The sequence below is a fragment of the Simochromis diagramma genome, unplaced genomic scaffold, assembly GCF_900408965.1.
Source record: "Simochromis diagramma unplaced genomic scaffold, fSimDia1.1 OVJJ01000293.1, whole genome shotgun sequence".
In the NCBI taxonomy this organism is placed as follows: Eukaryota; Metazoa; Chordata; class Actinopteri; order Cichliformes; family Cichlidae; genus Simochromis; species Simochromis diagramma.
The window spans coordinates 21,305,973-21,325,234 of NW_024386801.1; the positions used below are offsets into that span (position 1 = coordinate 21,305,973).

Here is a 19,262-nt window from a genome sequence, read left to right on the forward strand (position 1 = left end):
TATTATCAGGATGTCTTAAAAGCTCTCAGAGAAGTTTTCAGTTGATCCATAATGCTGCAACGAGAGTAGTGACAGGGACTAGAAAGAGAGCATATTTCACCCAAACTGGCTTCTCTTCATGGGTTCCCTGTTAAATCCAGAATCAAATTTAAAATCCTTGTCATTACATTAAACATTGTCACAACTTTAACACAACAGGCACTAAAGCAGGGGTGGGGAACTCCAGGCCTCAGTGGCCGGTGACCTGCAGGTTTTAGATGTGTCCTTGATCCAACACAGCTGGTTTAAATGACCAAATTACCTCTTCAACATGTCTTGAAGTTCTCCAGAGGCCCGGCAATGAACTAATCACTTCATTCAGATGTGTTGGTCCAGGGTGATATCTAAAATCTGCAGGACACCGGCCCTTGAGGCCTGGAGTTCCCCATCGCTGCACTAGAGGATGCATTTATTTTTAAATCTGGCTCGCCAGTAGACTTGTTTAGCTATTGAAAAGATGATTTTCCCAGCATCTTTGAGAATTTGCAACATAAAACTTCGTTTTCAGTCCCTTGATATTTGGGGAAATCTCTTCCTTTAGCAATCTCCTGAGCAATTTCCCATTAATTAAAGGTATAAAAGGTATATAACTATTTCTACTGTACCAAAATCTTCAGATTATCACCAGCTAAACCCAATAAAACCCAAACATGCTAATTAAACTTATTTAACGTTCACTATCTTTATCATTGTCTGCACTATTGCAGTTAATACTGCTTTCAGTCTTCAACTTCTAACATTAAAAACTATCATGTGCTGTCAAAATTCTTTGGGTTCACAATAGGACATCAGAGCGAAACTAACAGTTATTAATATGTTATCTTGTTATTATTGTTAATGAACTTACCTGTAACTGACAGCCATTTATTCGCAATAAACTATACCTGTCAAAAACATTGTACAGACGTTTTCTTTGTTAAAAGGCAAGTGTTTTTCCTGCCATCATTTCAAACAATTTTGTGTATTTGTTTGGCAAGTATCGGCAAGTATTTGCTAATCTGCTCATCTGCCTTCACACACACATCAAGTTGAGTGACATCCCATGGTTAATGCAAAGGGTTTAATATAATGTTGGCCCACCATTTGCAGCTATAACAGCTTCAAGTGTTCCGGGAATTTTTGACATTCTTCCAGAAGTGCATTTGTGAAGTCAGACACTGATGTTGTAAGAGAAGGCCTGGCTCACAGTCTCTACTCTAATTTATCTCAAAGGTGTCAGGTTGAGGTCAGGACTCATGGACCAACGTACAAATTACTGGACCTTGTCCCCTTCTGTACTTTGCGTTGTGACTGCCTTGGATGCAGCTGTTTGGCCATTGAGACCAATTCCATGACATTCTCTATAAACTGCTCTTCTATATACACTGCACTATTCTGAAGGCCACATGAACTTTGGAGGTCTGTAGTGAGGCCAGAAGGTTGGTGTCATATATACACTATGCACCTCACCTTTGATATGATACCAGTAGCAGTTGACTGTGGGATAGTTAATAACGAGGAAATTTCAAGCCTGGACTTGTTGCACAGGTCGCATCCTATAACTGTGTCATGATGGAATTCACTGAGCTCCTGAGAGTGACCCATTCGTTCAGAAGAAAAGAAGGAGTAGACGCAGTTTGTACGCTTTCGTGCTTGATTTTATATGCCTATGGCCACGATTGGAATATCTGAACTCAGTAATATGGATACTTTTGTACCATCTGTAAACAGCAGATGATAGGTGCAAATAACTAAAGTCCTACAGCTGACTTTCCCAGCATGTTTATTGAATAAAAAATACTGACATCAAGCTGAACCTGTGAGTTTCCAACAGGGAAATGCATTTTATACCCTTACCTGGACTATATATTGTTCCTGTTACAAAATGATATTGTTTTGCTTTGATCTCCTTTTTGTTTTTGTTTTTAAAAAAGGTCCCTTTCCTCTACAAACATGTGTTCTTTCAAACTACAAAACAGACATTCCGCAGTCAAATCCCACATGACTTCTTACCAGTCAGAGCAAACTGACTGTTGGTACAAGGTGTTATGCCCTGAATGATACAGTCAATCAATCTGTCACTCTTCACTTACATACCAAGGTTTTAGAAGATACGCATTAAGCAATCAATCATAAATAAATGTCTGGTTTCATATCTAATTATGTGTGAATCAGTTAACAGCAATTGTGCAACATTTAACCCTTTAAAGCCGGTCGGAGCAGGCACGCTCCGTTTTGCATAACTATTTTTAAATCCTGGTAGAACTGCAACCACGTAAGCTAGCGCAATATTTTTTTTGCATATGAAACCGGAGGAGTTGTACTTACATCTTATGCCATCAGCTTTTCCTAGGTCACGGTTTCCTTCCACATGTAGCTTTGCAAAAATTGCATAAAAAGCGCTTGCAGCAACAAAAACATAATATTGCCGATCCGATCAGCTGTTCGTAACACTTCCTACGCTGGAATAGAACTATCACATGTCCGCCATTACCTGCCCGAAACAGGGAGTGACGTCATAATCTTGGAAATGTAGTTTTTTACCATCAGGGCCTTGTAAGCCTATACTGGTGTTTTTAAAAGTTATGTTTGACTTTATGACTTTCTGTGTCGTTTCTGGGATGCTTAGGACTCATATTGCACTGCTGGAAATACTTTATTTTGATGCATATGCTGTTTGGTTTTTTTTTGCAAATTTGCACTATAATATTTATTTTCGTTTTTCCTGCAGTATATAAAAATTGGTGTCTTTCAAAAATAAAACTATGAAGACACTCAAAATAAATTTCCTGTGGTGGGAAACTATTTTGTGCAACTTTTTTGTATTTACAGTTTTGAGGAATAAGCCTCTTAAATTTCTGTATTATATGTTAAAAAAACAAAAACTTCTTTTAACATCTTTTCCAACAATTACTATGCACTTAATGCATACATATTATTAAAATTTGGGCTATAATGGTTGTATTGATGTATAGCAACTTGAAATGCTCCCAAACATGGCACTACAGCATGTAAAAATATAATATAAGCTCTGGCGGACTTGGTTCTATGGTAGGTCTTAAAGGGTTAACTAACCACAGTTTTGCATGTTTATCAAGAGTAGCCTAATGAGAAGCAAGCAAGCCAAATGGTAACATAGCTTCTAAGAATTTTTACTTTATTTGTAATACAGCAATAAATGGCAGATCTTTAATAATGCAGTTACAGGACTTTTGCAACTTTATGTTTATGAAGCAAAGTAGTTTCCCTAATAAGGGTATTACAACCACTAAAATTAAAGATTTCTGAGGAAAGGTGTTCAAGAAAATTAAAAAAGTAAACAAAAAATATATATAGTAAAATAAAAGAACTGTTTGAAGTATGATACCTATTCACTTACCAGGATAAGGCACATGGAACCATGGAGAGTTTGTAACAGCATCCAGGTTTATGTCGGTTCTGGCTGAGAAGCCATACTTATCAGACTTTGAAGGCAGGACATCAAAAATGGTCAGCAAGAAGCAGATAAGCCAGCCACCACACATGCCAAACAAAACCTGGAATTTGTTATCAAAAAAAGAAAAACAAAAAATTTAACTAATACAAAAAATGCAAGTCCAAATTTGTTTTCAGTAACACTTTGAGGTGATAAGATGTTACACGTGAATCTATCTTAAAACCAATAAACCAGCCCTTTCCATCCACACCCCTTCGTCGAATGTAAGATGGTGGTGACAGCTTAAGCACGATCACATTATTGATCAATTTGGTAGATGTACTTCTGCAGCTGTCATAAATATGAGCCTGAATACATGTGCATACAGTTTGTCTGGGACTCCAGTGGGTTTTTTTTAATCATCACATTTGTACAGGGATTACATGGGAGAAAAGAACTGTGCACATGAATGCTTTTATTTAGGACATATCGAGGAAAGTGAAAGCATAACTCATAGTCAGGCAAACATGCAAGCAGAATGAGCTCATTATATTATATAAATTTCTGCCTTAAAGTCATCATGATACATTGATCTGTAGAATCCATGAATGAAGATAACTGAGTGGGATTCATGGAAAGTTCATGGGTAAACTTGAGATAATTAATTCTAGAAGATTTCAGTTACTAAGTATCATATCCATTATAATGATAGCCTAAAAATAATATGACTTGACAGAAGATTGTGTGTACTTTTGTTTGTGGGTACACATTATGTGTACACAATCTTTTCTTAGATAGAAAGAAAAATACCATATTTTATGATAATGAATACTGATGAATAGCTAGAGCAGTTAAACATTGTTTACTCTAATATCAACAGGCATTTAGATGTTGTTGGTGTTTTCAGACTTTCTGGAAATATTTCTACCCACCATTTGATGTTTTGCCATTCTTTTAATTCTCCATTTGTTTAGTAGCTTAAAAAGAAAGCCATGGATGATGCTGTCATCAAAACTTTTTTTTAAATTTTCTTTTATCTGCAGCAGAGATGTAGCTGCTGATATGAAACAGATCTCATTCTAGAAAAATGTTTATTGAAAGTATGCCAAGTTTTGATGCTTGTTGTCTTCTTGGGAGCCACAAAAGGATTGTGCTTCAGCCGAGCACAGACACTTTCAAGGTATCCCATTGCATGAACATGAAAGAGGAAAGAACAACAGCTTAAAAATAAATTACATTATTTTTTTCTTTCTATTTTCAAAACGATTTTTTCAAAAGATTTTTTTCCCGGTGTAATGTTATCAGCACTATAGACTGCCATAATCATGTTTAAAAGTAGAGGCAATATCATCCCTACACAGAGTTAAAAGGTAGATTCAACATACTAGTGTTTAACAAAAAGTCAAATTGTAAACTTGTTTTCAGTATACAAATGTTGTCTATTATACAAATAGACAACATTTCGTTTTTTCAAGTCTAACTTGACTGGCAGACTTTGACTTGACTCCACATGATTTCACAACTTATTTTTCATTAAATTTTTTATGAAGCAAGGTTAGGATGGTCGAAACTGTTTTTTTGGGGTCCCATCATTTAATTTGATCTTTTTTATCACAACGGAAAGCAAGTGAAACATATTAGACTTGGAAATTTTGACAACTCACAGAGAACAGCTTGAAGAGTGGATACTGGAACACCATCCATTTTTTATTCTTGTAAGAAACCATTGGAACATCAACGTTGCTGAGATATTGGGAGAACAGTAGAATCAGACCCACTGTGCTATAGGAAAAAAGAAAATGGGATAAAATGTGTCAATCATAGTAATTTCCCCAAAGGCTTGGCCCTTGCTTCCAGCTATTTGTGGAATTTCTTTTTAGCAGGGCATGGTTCACAGTTACAGGGAGGTCAGGGCAAGTGAAAACATGCCACTTTACACAACAGGCATGGCTGGTACTTGACACCTGAACATGATATGTTTTTGTAACACTTTAAATGTGATGAAAGATGTCATACTGTGCATGAATACTGGTCAGATAGAAGTAAAGAGGTGATTTACAAATAAACTGTCCATGTCTGCTTCTACAAGCTGCAGGATATGGACTGACACTTCTATTGATGGATGAGGGCCAGAGAGAGACTGCTGAAGTTATGAAGGATATGACTGATTACTATCCATATATGGCACCAGGAGGTGGATGTGCTCAACCTTTTAAAACCCACAAATATCTCTCTATATAACAGCATTAGTCTGCATTATCTCAAGATAGAAATGTTAAATGAAGACAGATTTCACAGGGTAGTACTAGACAGGGCACAATTCTTAGCTGGAGATGTGGATTAACACAGTCGGCATTTATGTTTTAAAAATAAATGAGGGTAAATTTGTCAATATAGAATTAATGTCATGATGCTTGAGACTGATTGTGGTTTTTGAATTTGACCCCATATTTCAGTCTTGGTTAATGGTTGATGTTCATGGTGGTTCTAGTATTTGAAGATTTTATTTTTATTTTTATTTTAGGATTTTGGTTTGGTGTTTTGATTTCTCTCAGTGTCCATTTCAAAGTGTCCGCATTCATGTTTGTCAGGCTCTTTTGGCTTCTTGTTGTTTTATTTGTAGGTTTGCATCATTTGTGTGATTAAATACCAAGGGTGAACCAGAAAGCAGAGCCAATGGAAAAGGTAATCAAATAGTTTCACAGCCTTTATTGGCACACAGAAAAGATGGATATAAGTACACAGGGGTCATGGGAGTTACCAAAGAGGAGGAGACTGGATTCAGAATGATCAGCTCGGAGGAGAGAGAGGACCTCAAAACAAAACAGCGTCCAACTATAAAAGTGCTTTCTAGAACTGGAAGTATCATTTCTACTGGCGGATATGCATTTATCTTCCCATGGACTGGTTCTTATGTTGTGCTTTTCTACTCTGCTCTGAGTACTCAAAGCACTATACACTGAGTCATTCACCGATTCACACCCGTTCATAAAAGAATTCTTTTTGTATGCTTCTTCTACACAAGAGCTTTCTATCTAACATTCACACATTGCATCGGAGAGCAACTTGGGGTTAGCATCTTGCCCAAGGAGCAGGCAGGGATCGAACCACCAACCTCATGATTAGTAGGTGACTTGCTCTCATAGGTGGAGCGGGTCTCTGTTCTTTGCCAGGTATGGCATAGAACAGAAGGAGAGAGTGTTCGCCCTGGAGGCAATAAGATCTACTTTCGCCTGGCCAAATATATCCCATACCTGAGCTTCTACAAAGAGTGCTTCCAGAGAGAAGAGCCCCAGGTTCAGATGGCCTGTAATATGGGTGGCTCTTAAGAGACAGAAAATGCTTGAGTGCTGGTAAGCACTAGTATGCGGCTCATGCTGCACTGCATTTCAGACTCTTCTCATGGATGCACCATTGCACAGAGACATCTGTGCATACCACCTTGGAAAGTGACATCCTCCGAGTCTGAGAGCACTGGTGCAGCATCCTGGACTCCCTTCAGGGGCAGAGAGCTAGCATAGAAGGTGTGGTTATTGTCACCCTCAACTAAAGGTGATACAATGCCCACAGTGAGAAAGAGTACAGAACTGTAACATCATTTTTAACAGTGTGAGTGGCACTATGACAATGACAGATACCATCTTTAAGATCATTTTGAAATGTGTCACAATCAAATGTAGCCACTGGCAAACAAAAAAAAGGAAAAATCAAAGATATTTCCAGCCTGAGGAAAATGTTCTGCTGGTTTGAGGTTAGGAAGCTCCTCTGAAATTTCACAGAGAAACCCAGAGCCTGGATGTTTAACACAGACAGAGCCAGCTGCATCTCTGCACGTACTCTGACCCACCAATCATGTAGATAGGCTAAAATGTGGAGGCCCCCCACTCAGAGGTGAGCTAACGCTCCCTTGGCACATTTAATGGAATTGCAAGGAGTGAGAGACAGCCCGATGGCAGCAACAGATATTTGCAAGCTACACTCCTGAAAGCACACTTAAGAAACTTATAAACTTACAGTTATGAACCGTATGTACAAAAAGTGCTCAAATATAAATGTGTGATGCATTTAAATCTGTCTTACATCTAATATTTGATCAAATGTCCTTTAGCAAGTTGCATATTCCACAGATGGTTTTGGTAGCTCTTGCCTGACTTTCAAGCATTGTTCACATTTTTGTAGTTTAAGGTTAAGACTTTGAGAAAGGTGTTGCAAAAGCTTACCATTGCCCTGGTTTATCCATTTCACAACCAGTCCATTACACCAGCTTTAATGTGTGCTTGGGGTCATTGCCCTGTTGTAATACCCAATTGTATCTAAGTTACAACTGATGCTTTCGAGCTATAATGAAGAACTCTGAAGTAGTCTGCCACTGTAATTATTAAGTCCACTGTGTTTTGTACCATTTCCACTGGTACACTGCAGTATGTTGTTATAGCTCTGTGCTTAACAGCTGGTATAGTTTTATTTGGGGTTGAATGCCTGAGCCTCACTCCTCCAACAATACTTGTGGTAACTATGGTCAACTTAATTTCTGTCTAATTTGAACATAAAACCTTTCTTTGCAAGCATTCGCTTCAGAGGAATTATGGAAAGCTCAGTATTACCAAAACATTCAGGTCCATGGTGAGTCTATGTCTTTTGACAGCAACCATAGAGGCAAGTGGCAAGTAAAGCAACGTGTGAATATGGGTTTCCTGTCCAGTTAGAATTATATGCTTTGATATAATAAAGACAGAATTAGTCCTAATTCTGATGAGCTTAGAGACTTCTTTCAACATCTTTTCCAACATAAAGCTAATCAGGATTTTAACTCACAGGGCAGCTATTCCCCAGTGGCCTCCAGACTTCTTTCCAGCCTCAGTAAACAGTGACAGACCAATGAGATTGATGGTGGGAGCGATAGCCAGAGGACCAATATATCTTAGCACAAGGCCCACCAGCCCAGATAAGCCTAGTGTGAGCTGAAGGAGAGAGGATACCAGAATGGCTCCCTGGATCTGTGGAAGATAAGACAATAAGGACGTAATGTCATTCCCTATGCCAACATAAAGGTTTCATATCTAAAATTAAATGCTGTGCATCTTTTGCCATTATAATGCTTTCGTTTGACTTTAACCTTTCAAAATTAAGTTTTAGGCCTTTTGCAGAAGAGTTTTAGAACATGAAACTCTAAAAACTGTTCAAGTTAAAAGTCTGAAATTTTCACTGGTTTGACCCAAAATCTGAAATTTGGGACAGATAAAATTGAAACAGACTGTCTATTAGCGATTTAAAAATAGCAGAATTCAAGCAGTTGTGTAATTTGAGCACATGCTAACAAAGAACTTCACATTGACAGCTAGTCACAGTTTCTAAATAGTATGTACTGTGCGGCCTCTGATGAGAAATATTATCTATCTATCTATCTATCTATCTATCTATCTATCTATCTATCTATTAGGGATGCAACGATACACAAAATTCACGGTTCGGTTCGGTTCGATACTTTGGTGTCACGGTTCGATATTTTTTCGATACAAAAAAAATGTTCATGCCTTTTTAATTTGTCATTTATTAAAATTATAAATATATATTTTAACTCAAAAGTACAGTTTTTAAATTTAACCCTAACCCTTGTGCATGTTTTTTATTTTGACAGCGAATGCGCACCTGCGGACCACTTATGTGCAGCCCTGGTTATTTAGCTCGTCATATTGCAGCCACAGAAATTATTTTGTCCATGAAACCACAAAGCTGCACTTTCTTTTTGCCTTATAGTCTGATTTGTCATAACTTTTCCGTTTTGTGGTAAGCTTTTCTTTGGCTGTCACTTCTTCACCCTGACCTGTCTTATTTGGCTCAGCAGAACTAAAATATATATCCTGCTGCTTTTACACACGCACTCACATAAGCTCAGCGATTCTCTGCGCGATCAACCTCTCACATGTTTAAGCTTGCTGCGGGAGATTTCACTTGTCATGTTTGCATAGTAAGCTAACGATTAATAAGACGATGTCAGAGGAATTGGTGCACAAATTATCATCACTCATAGATCAGTGCTGTAACGATTGCAAAGTGAAAGCAAAAAACAAGCGCAAATTCAAACGCGATTTCAATATGTCACATATTGACAGTGGCTCACCGATGCCAATGACATAATTACCCAGCTACATTTCTGAAAGAATGCAAAAGCATTGACATATATTTTTCCTTCCTACAATAGCCCGACGGGCAGGGAAGAGATAGATTTTGGTAGCCCGACTGAAAAAATCGCTAGCCCCAGGACGTCGGGCTAGCGATATTGCAAGCCCTGTATCTGATTGAGGAATCACTCATCTTTGGAAAAGAGAGTTTATTACAGAGAAATGTCTCTTTCCAAAATAAAAGCTATACTATCCGCTTCTTCTGGGCTATATTCTCAGCAGCATAAGGAGAATCATGTGCTAACAGCTGTCTAAATGACTCGGCTAAAGTTAGTAGCATGCTTGTTGTTTTTGTCTTTGCACTAGGATGATGTCGGCGTAAATGTGCAGTCATATTCGTTGTGTTCCCACTAGTGCTTTCAGGTTAATCTCGTTGAAATGACCTTAACGCCACAACACGGCAAATCTCCGTTAACGAGCTACCGCCGATCGCCCCGTGCATGGGGCTAGACGGCCAACACGTTAACGAGCTAACTGCGCTAACACACTAGTTCCCACCCATGTAATTGAGCATTGCATGGCACATCCAACATACTGTTTTACTTTAGTCCATGACTCGCTTACCTTCAGGGTCATACGTCACATGAAAACCAAAATAATTCCAAACGCCAGATCTGAATGAGGGTGGGGGAGGTCCATGTTGCAAGGAGAGCTTAACTTCTGTCTCGCTAGCTTGCCCTGCTCTCTTCCTTCTGACTATGCTGTCTGTGTTGAGCACTCAGTGGATCTGCGCTCGACAGTGCAGCCTAGGCGGAGTAGTCGAACGCAGATTCACTGAGCGCTCAACACAGACAGCATCGTCAGAAGGAAAGTTGATAAAATAAATTACAAATGTTGTATTGTTCGATACATATGCGTACCGAACCGAAAGCACTGTATCAAACGGGTCAATATCGATACGAATATCGTTGCACCCCTACTATCTATCTATCTATCTATCTACGTTTATATAGTGTATTATCTTACTTTTTTTCATTGATTGTACTTATTTGTATTTCCTTCTGATATCTGTACCCGAGCTGAGGTGACGCAAAAATTTCCCCGTTGTGGGATCAATAAAATCTTATCTCATCTTATCTTATCTTAATGTAGCTTTTCTCTCGTTGGGTTCTTCACACTGTCCTTTTCCCTTTTTGTCGAGGGACTTAAAATGAATTCAACTTCACATTTAAATGTTAAGTCTTGACAACATATTTTTCACTTCTTTGCTTATTTAACCCCCCCCCCCCACACACACACACATACACCTTGTTTTTTAACCACACAAGTGAACATACCTCACGCATTCTTGTCATCCAGACCTCATCTGAATTTTCCATTTGTAGTGGACTGGTGCTATTATGAAACTGCACCAATGGTTTCACAGGTGCATTTGGCACAGGACACTGCCACTTGGGTAATGCAAGAATTGCCAGGGTTGGTGTGATGAAACTGAATGTGCCACCCTGGAGGATTGGTAACCTGCAAGTCAATAATTTTAAAGTTAAAGGTCAAAGGTCACTTGACCAAATGATGTAAAGTCTCTTCTGATTACGCTTGTCTTTGTATACTCAAAGCAAACCTGAAGATAATTTTTATTAGCAGATTGTTTTCTCCTTAGTCAGAAAACAAAGTATTATTACTAGGTTCTATGGTTTCAAGAGTCTGTTTCAATTGCTACCATATTGTATGCTGTAATACTTTCTTATGCACTTTTTGCACCAAAATGATACATGATACAATGAAACATTTCTCTTTTTCAAAGGGGAATGAAACCAAAGAAACTTAAAGTACTGAAGTACTTCACTCAAAGTATTTTCTCAAATTTTATTGTTGTATGTTCAAGCTTTTGCCAAACTGTGTAGGAGGAACACTTAACTCTTAGTTAATTGCTCGGGCTTAGTGTTACAATAGCAAGCTTGAGCTTACTTGTGGAGCGCCACGCTGCATTGTGATATATGGCTACACTGCTTCCCACACAAACAAAAGAAAATTATAAAAATGAGTCTTTCTGTTTCAAAAGGATTATTTTAATCAAATTTCAAAATAACTACACTGATTTTACTCTCTCACACAGGTATATACGTATATAGATCAATCTCATGAAATAACAATCCATAAGATTGGCCTAAAAGTTAACTTTAACCTTAAGTGGCAAACTGACAATAATCATGCTGATGTTTTTCTCCACACGTAATCATTTAACTGTCAAAATAAATTGCTGCAAAGATTAGGCGGACTTATTATTTATAGCTGAGGAGGAACCATGGTTCATTCTTCATTTAGACACTTTAGGAATTGGCAGTTGATTATCACAAATGGAATCCCTTTCCTGATATTTTAAGTTTGTCAAAATATCACATGTGACATTCAATTCATCCTGTCTTCCTCCCTTAGCCCATCAATCATTATCTGACTTGGTGGTATGTGTACCTGTCTGCATAGAGCTTACGACAACCTGTATCAATCAATCGTTTGTTTATTTTCTAGTCTATCTATGATATGACAGTGTTTTTCTGATTTAATTTAATTTACAGTATTTTACAAATCAGTTAGTGCTTGTAAAACCTATCTGCAAATGTATAGTATAGTGTACAATCCATTGGTTTTATTATACTGTAATCTGCCAAAGGGTAGTCAAGCTTTGTTATTACAGAGTCCTGTAATGTATTTTTTGGGAATGAAATCAAATGTTATTTCTTTCCTCTTAGTTTAGACTACACTCGTGTCATAGTTATGTACCTATTTTCCCCGTGCCATATGCTCATAATGAAGAGTGAGAATGCAGTTTGTGTTTAAAACTAATTCAAACATCCAGAGAAAAAATTTCAAACTAAATAAAATACACCCATAGTGTTCATTCTTTAAACAAAGGATTTGGCTGTAGTGCGATATTAATGTTAACCCCTCCTTGGTAGGACTTCCCAGCAAGTCCTGGCAGTAACCTGAAAAGCTCATTTTAAGTTTTCTGTAGCCCGATAATAAAAACAGTCAATGCGTTGGAATCCATTCAATCCTTCAGATCACGTTAAAAAACCCACTTGTTTAAGCTAGCCTTTGAAACAAATTCGATTTTTTACATTTTTACTCAGTTTGCGTTTGTGCCATGCCACTTATCTGAAACTTTTCCGTAATGATAACTGTATTTTCTTCGTCACTCTATTGCTGTAACCCCGCAAATGCGGCTCTAGTGTGAAGCACTTTGATGTACCTTGGTCTTTTAAATGTGCTATAGAAATAAAATTGAAACTTAAACTGAAAAACTAGTGATGGGATTTCCGGCTCTTTTTAGAGAACCGGCTCTTTCGGCTCGGCTCACTAAAAAGAGCCGGCTCTTTCGGCTCCCAACCAGCTCTTCAGGTTGTTTTGTTGCTTTAATTAATTTACTATTAACAACTATATAAAATTATGCACAAAAGGAATTACTAATGTAAAAAAAACCCTGTGGTTTTATATATATATATATATATATATATATATATATGTTTATATATAAATATATATAAAAATATATACGGTGGCCCCTAGAGACAAAGCACGTACAAACTCCAAAACACACTTCTAGCGTTAACTGAACTTCCAAAACAGAGCTACCTAGATCACTTAAATTACACAATTGAAAGCATGTGTGTATTGTTTGTGTATTTATACACAGGCATTCATATATATTCAAATAATTTTAAAAAATGTTTACCTGTTACTACCACACACCAAGTCGTTGGTACTTCCTGGCTTGTGTAGCCACTAGGTAACAAAAGCTCAACACTCCCCCTAGCATCCTGGAGCACTTCTGTTGTGAATTGTATGTGCTTCGGAGTTTTTTTTATACACTCCACATAAAATGTAATAAATAAATCATATAATACAAAAACCAACTATTCACATTTCAACTTTTAACTATTTAAATTTTCAGCTTTTTCCTTTTAAACAAATTTAAAGTGAAACAACACAAAACACTGCAAACCACAACACAATTAAATATAATTATGAAAAAATATGAAAACAAAAAGAAGATGCACATTCTCTGTCATATGGGCCTGCATGAATAAACTTTCTGAATCCTTTATCATCTGCAACTGAAAATAGTTGTGGGTGATCACTACACCTTTCTAATGTGACGTTGTTGTCCCTGGCTCTCTTTCTCTCTCTTTCCCTCGGGCTCTGTTCTGTGAGTGTAACTACTGCCCCTCCCCCCTCTTCCCAGCACAAAGCACAAGACTCGCGTGCTGAGTGAAGTGGAAAAAAAGTGCGAGAGAAAGGGTGAGAGAAAGAAAGAAAAAAAAACCCCCACGGCTCCCAATAAAGATCCGGCTTGCGTCGTTCACTTCAAAGAGTTGGCTCTAAGAGCCATTTCGTTCACGACCGACACATCACTATGAAAAACATCCTCCTTTTCACCCAAGCAGTTTTATTTGATTGCTCTACCAATGGCAATGTTGCTATTTATTTAACAGACTCTTCCTGTTGGATATAAATTTCATATCAGCTAACATTATCTGTTAACTAAGTAACTACTCTGCTACTGAGGATGCCGCTAAAATATTTGAGAATGCTAGATGTAGGACACATACCGCCACATTCTTAAAGAAAAAGAATGTGCATGAGAAAACTGGCTCTTATAATAAACTCAGAAAGAAATCGGAATCCAATCAGTGGAGTTCTTGGAAGAAAAGAAACCCCTGGCCTTTGCAAGGTATTGTAACTTTTATATCTAACAGCAAAATAACAAAACATGTAACTATCATTTGCTGTTTTTATTCTTGTTTGTGAATCATAATAATCATAATAAAAAGTGATATGTGTGTCAAAGTGTTGAAAAGTGAAGTTGCTCTCTTTCAGAAAGTGCCCTAGCTAGGCAATTAATTACTACTGACATGAGATGTTCTAGAGCAGCGGTCCCCAACCTTTTTTGCGCCACGGACCGGTTTATGCCCGACAATATTTTCATGGACCAGCCTTTAAGGTGTCGCGGATAAATACAACAAAATAAAACTAGTACCGGTACCGAAAAAAAGAAATTTATTCATAACACACGTGAAAAGGACCCAGGGAAAACCGGGGTAAAGATAACAAACGATAACAAAATAACGCTGAAATACCGAGAAAAACCACGGAAACTAATACATTACCTGAAACTATACATCCGGCAGAGCCTCAACTCTCGCGCCCCGGTACCAAACGACTCACGGACCGGTACCGGTCCGAGGCCCGGGGGTTGGGGACCGCTGTTCTAGAGATAAACTAACCCACAGTTTAAGTTCACATGAACCACTACAGGAGCTGGGCTGTTACTTTAGATCCTTTGTGGATGTGTTTTAGGAAGACTTATATTAATCCTCAAAAATCCTCACTGAACAAAGAAATGCTTCCCCAATATCAGGTGTGCCAAACAAATAAAACGCTCACTCATTCTTAGGTGGGGCATTGTCTCAGTTTGCGCACTGCAAAGCTAGTGCCAAAAGATATTACACAAGTGGAAATTCTTGTGTGAACTCTTGTGTCTTCGTCTGCTTTGGTTCACTGAAATCATAAAAGGGTGTTACCTGTTTCCAACAGTCGTCTGCAGCAGCGTACACAATCCTGACACAAAGAATATGGTGGAGATCAGCTGACTTTTAGCAATGTTGTTGTCCTTTATACAGAGCGGTTCAGCCAAGATCAGTGGAACTGCAATGATGCCACCGAAAGCAAGAATGTAATGCTGCAGAAAGTGGAATAATAGAGAGATTTTAAAGGATTAAACATATTTTCTTTTAATACAGATTAATTTGTGTTTTTATTTTCATAAAACTCCTTTTTATTTGACTTTAATGCTTGCTGTGTTGTTGTTTTTTATTGAAAAACAGTCACAATGTGCAATGACATAGATGAGAATTAATTTCATACCAGACTGTACTGGATGTCATTATCTCAAAATATCTGCGTACAGATCAGATGCCAAGTGTAATTGAGGAAATGTCTAAATCTAAAACAGTAATACCGGTTTATCTGATGTTCTCTACTCAGTAAGCAATAAGAGTTTCCCTATATCAGTGTTTCTTTGCTTTAAATCATTATGACAAAGGCTATTTCTTGTAACTCAGAACTAGTGTGGTCAGCTAGAATAATAACAATCTTGTATCTGCTACATCAAAACACAACGGCCTGGCTGGCAGGATATGTTCAGTCTCAGATGTCTCACACTTTAATCTAATTTGAGTGATGCACAGACATATATCTGGACTCACTAAGGCTGCTTGCAGCCAAGTACAAAACACATTATATGTCATTGACAACACCATCGGTGTGGTCAGAGCTAATTCTCCTATCAACACAACCTAGTTTGTCAATGTCGTCCAGAAATGTTAAGTGATTTGTAAAAAAAATAAATAAATAAATAATATGGGCAATGGAGCGGGTATCCTTGGTGTTTCACCAATGCTGACAAAAGAAGGTAATGCCACAAGTATTGGCAAAAATGTCATATCCTTTTATGTCTTTGCAGCTGACATTCAAGGCTTTACTATACTTCACACAGGGGTGGAAAACACGGGCATTGTTTGTTTTAATCATTTTCCAAACCTGCAACAATCAGGGAGATATCAGTTCCATGGCAGTGAGGATTCCTTGTGGAATGAGATAGGCTGGTAGAAGTTACTCTTTCCAGATGTATAAACCTACAAGATTTTACATTTTGCCCAACATTCATATTTTGTGGTCAATCCTAATCAGTAACATAAATGGCTTTTGCCATGTCAAGTTAAAAGACACAATAGAACTTTCAGCATCACTTATTAAAAGATTTGAGTGAGTGGTCATATATACATATATGCTAAAATGCTAACAGATTATTTTCAAATAAATACAAATCAATAATATGCTACAGGAGAAAATAAAGTCACCAATATTTTGGTCATTTCAACATGCCAGCCTTGGAGCTTAAATTTAATATATTTTTACAGCATGATCATATTTTCCTTGTCGCTGGTTCAACCAAGGTCACTCAGCCTGAAAGAAAACTGGTATTATTATAACCTTGAAAATATCTAAACTACTAACTTATGACCACACTTTGGATTTTAACCATATTGCAGGTCTTGTAAATAATGTTATTGAATGATTGAAATGCTGTTGCTAATCAGCCATGAAATTAACTCTTGACATTCTAGTCTTTGCTCCATGTCTTACCCACACTCTTGTATGTTATTAATAAAATAAAGTCCCATTTCCAAAAACGTTTTGACATGACTTAAAATAGTTTAACTAAAAGTGCAAAGAAAATTACATGTCATATTTAGCTTTCCCTCCCTTTTTACTCAAAATCCCCCTTACTCATTTCTGCTCATGTCTAGAACCGTCTCACACATACAGTGGGGCAAAAAAGTATTTAGTCAGCCACCGATTGTGCAAGTTCCCCCACTTAAAATGATGACAGAGGTCAGTAATTTGCACCAGAGGTACACTTCAACTGTGAGAGACAGAATGTGAAAAAAAAATCCATGAATTCACATGGTAGGATTTGTAAAGAATTTATTCGTAAATTAGGGTGGAAAATAAGTATTTGGTCACCTCAAACAAGGAAAATCTCTGGCTCTCACAGACCTGTAACGTCTTCTGTAAGAAGCTTTTCTGTCCCCCACTTGTTACCTGTATGAATGGCACCTGTTTGAACTCATCATCTGTATAAAAGACACCTGTCCACAGCCTCAAACAGTCAGACTCCAAACTCCGCCATGGCCAAGACCAAAGAGCTTTCGAAGGACACCAGGAAAAGTATTGTAGGCCTGCACCAGACTGGGAAGAGTGAATCTACAATAGGCAAGCAGCTTGGTGTGAAAAAATCAACTGTGGGAGCAATCATCAGAAAATGGAAGACATACAAGACCACTGATAATCTCCCTCGATCTGGGGCTCCACGCAAGATCTCATCCTGTGGGGTCAAAATGATCATGAGAACGGTGAGCAAAGATCCCAGAACCACACGGGGGGACCTGGTGAATGACCTGCAGAGAGCTGGGACCAAAGTAACAAAGGTCACCATCAGTAACACACTACAACGGCAGGGAATCAAATCCCGCAGTGCCAGACGTGTTCCGCTGCTGAAGCCAGTGCATGTCCAGGCCCGTCTGAAGTTTGCCAGAGAGCACATGGATGATACAGCAGAGGATTGGGAGAATGTCATGTGGTCAGATGAAACCAAAGTAGAACTTTTTGGTATAAACTCAACTCGTCATGTTTGGAGGAAGAAGAATACTGAGTTGCATCCCAAGAACACCATACCTACTGTGAAGCATGGGGGTGGAAACATCATGCTATGGGGCTGTTTTTCTGCCAAGGGGACAGGACGACTGATCCGTGTTAAGGACAGAATGAATGGGACCATGTATCGTGAGATTTTGAGCCAAAACCTCCTTCCATCAGTGAGAACTTTGAAGATGAAACGAGGCTGGGTCTTCCAACATGACAATGATCCAAAACACACCGCCCGGGCAACAAAGGAGTGGGTCCGTAAGAAGCATTTGAAAGTCCTGGAGTGGCCTAGCCAGTCTCCAGACCTCAACCCCATAGTAAATCTGTGGCGGGAGTTGAAAGTCCGTGTTGCTCGGCGACAGCCCCAAAACATCACTGCTCTCGAGAAGATCTGCATGGAGGAATGGGCCAAAATACCAGCTACTGTGTGTGCAAACCTGATAAAGACCTATAGTAAACGTTTGACCTCTGTTATTGCCAACAAAGGTTATGTTACAAAGTATTGAGTTGTATTTTTGTTATTGACCAAATACTTATTTTCCACCCTGATTTACGAATAAATTCTTTACAAATCCTACCATGTGGATTCATGGATTTTTTTTTCACATTCTGTCTCTCACAGTTGAAGTGTACCTCTGGTGCAAATTACTGACCTCTGTCATCATTTTAAGTGGGGGAACTTGCACAATCGGTGGCTGACTAAATACTTTTTTGCCCCACTGTACAAGCACTCACATGTTAGCGACTTTACACTAAAGTCGCTAACGAGTCACTAAAGAATCAGGGTTAGGGTTACTGACAGACCTTATTGTGAGTAAATACATACTGTTGCCAACATACATTAATTATCACCCCTTTTTAAAGTGAGACATTTTCTTTAACTACATTAATGTCATTTTTTGAATTTTGAATTATTGTTTATTTTTTAGTTTGCAAATGTTGCAACAACAAAAAAGACATTACCATCAACTTGTCAGGATTATGGAAATCTTCTAGTTATAATTTCAACTACATTTACCTCAGCTTTAGTTACACTTCTCTTTCTCTGTATTAAAAAGCTGGAAAACACTGACAAACCCACTTTCCTAACTGTCCAGCACTAAACTGCAGAAGGAAGCTGATGGTGCAATATCTATCATTAAGTTACTGAGTTATAGAAGGTTTTTAATTGTCTCAAAAAGAAATTGAGAAGGTTGGGAATTTGGGATTATGAATAATGACTGCTAATTTGACCTCGCATTTGCTGTAGATGTAAATGAGAATTGGTTTAGCCAATGCAACTTTATTTTTACAGAGCTGTAGGTTTGTCTCCTTGCTTTGGCATTGATCTAACATCAAGAGGCTTCATTATAAGAGTAAATGGACTGTTTCTTATATACCCCTTTTCTATTTGAGCACTCAAAGCACTTATTCGCCCATTCACACAAGCACTTTTTTTT

The 19,262-nt window shown here is 38.0% G+C and overlaps 1 protein-coding gene across 2 annotated transcripts in view; it reads right to left on the bottom strand.

Annotated features, from left to right (window-relative positions):
* si:dkey-106n21.1 (solute carrier family 23 member 2) overlaps positions 1–19,262 on the bottom strand; it is a 59,144-nt gene that overhangs the window by 23,812 nt on the left and 16,070 nt on the right. For both annotated transcript variants that reach the window (XM_040026518.1, XM_040026519.1), the window contains exons 3-7: positions 15,138–15,295; positions 10,893–11,076; positions 8,249–8,430; positions 5,098–5,215; positions 3,398–3,554 (exon numbers count right to left, since the gene is read on the bottom strand). In XM_040026518.1, coding sequence (XP_039882452.1) covers positions 3,398–3,554; positions 5,098–5,215; positions 8,249–8,430; positions 10,893–11,076; positions 15,138–15,295 — 799 coding nt within the window. The remainder of the gene's footprint in view (positions 1–3,397; positions 3,555–5,097; positions 5,216–8,248; positions 8,431–10,892; positions 11,077–15,137; positions 15,296–19,262) is intronic.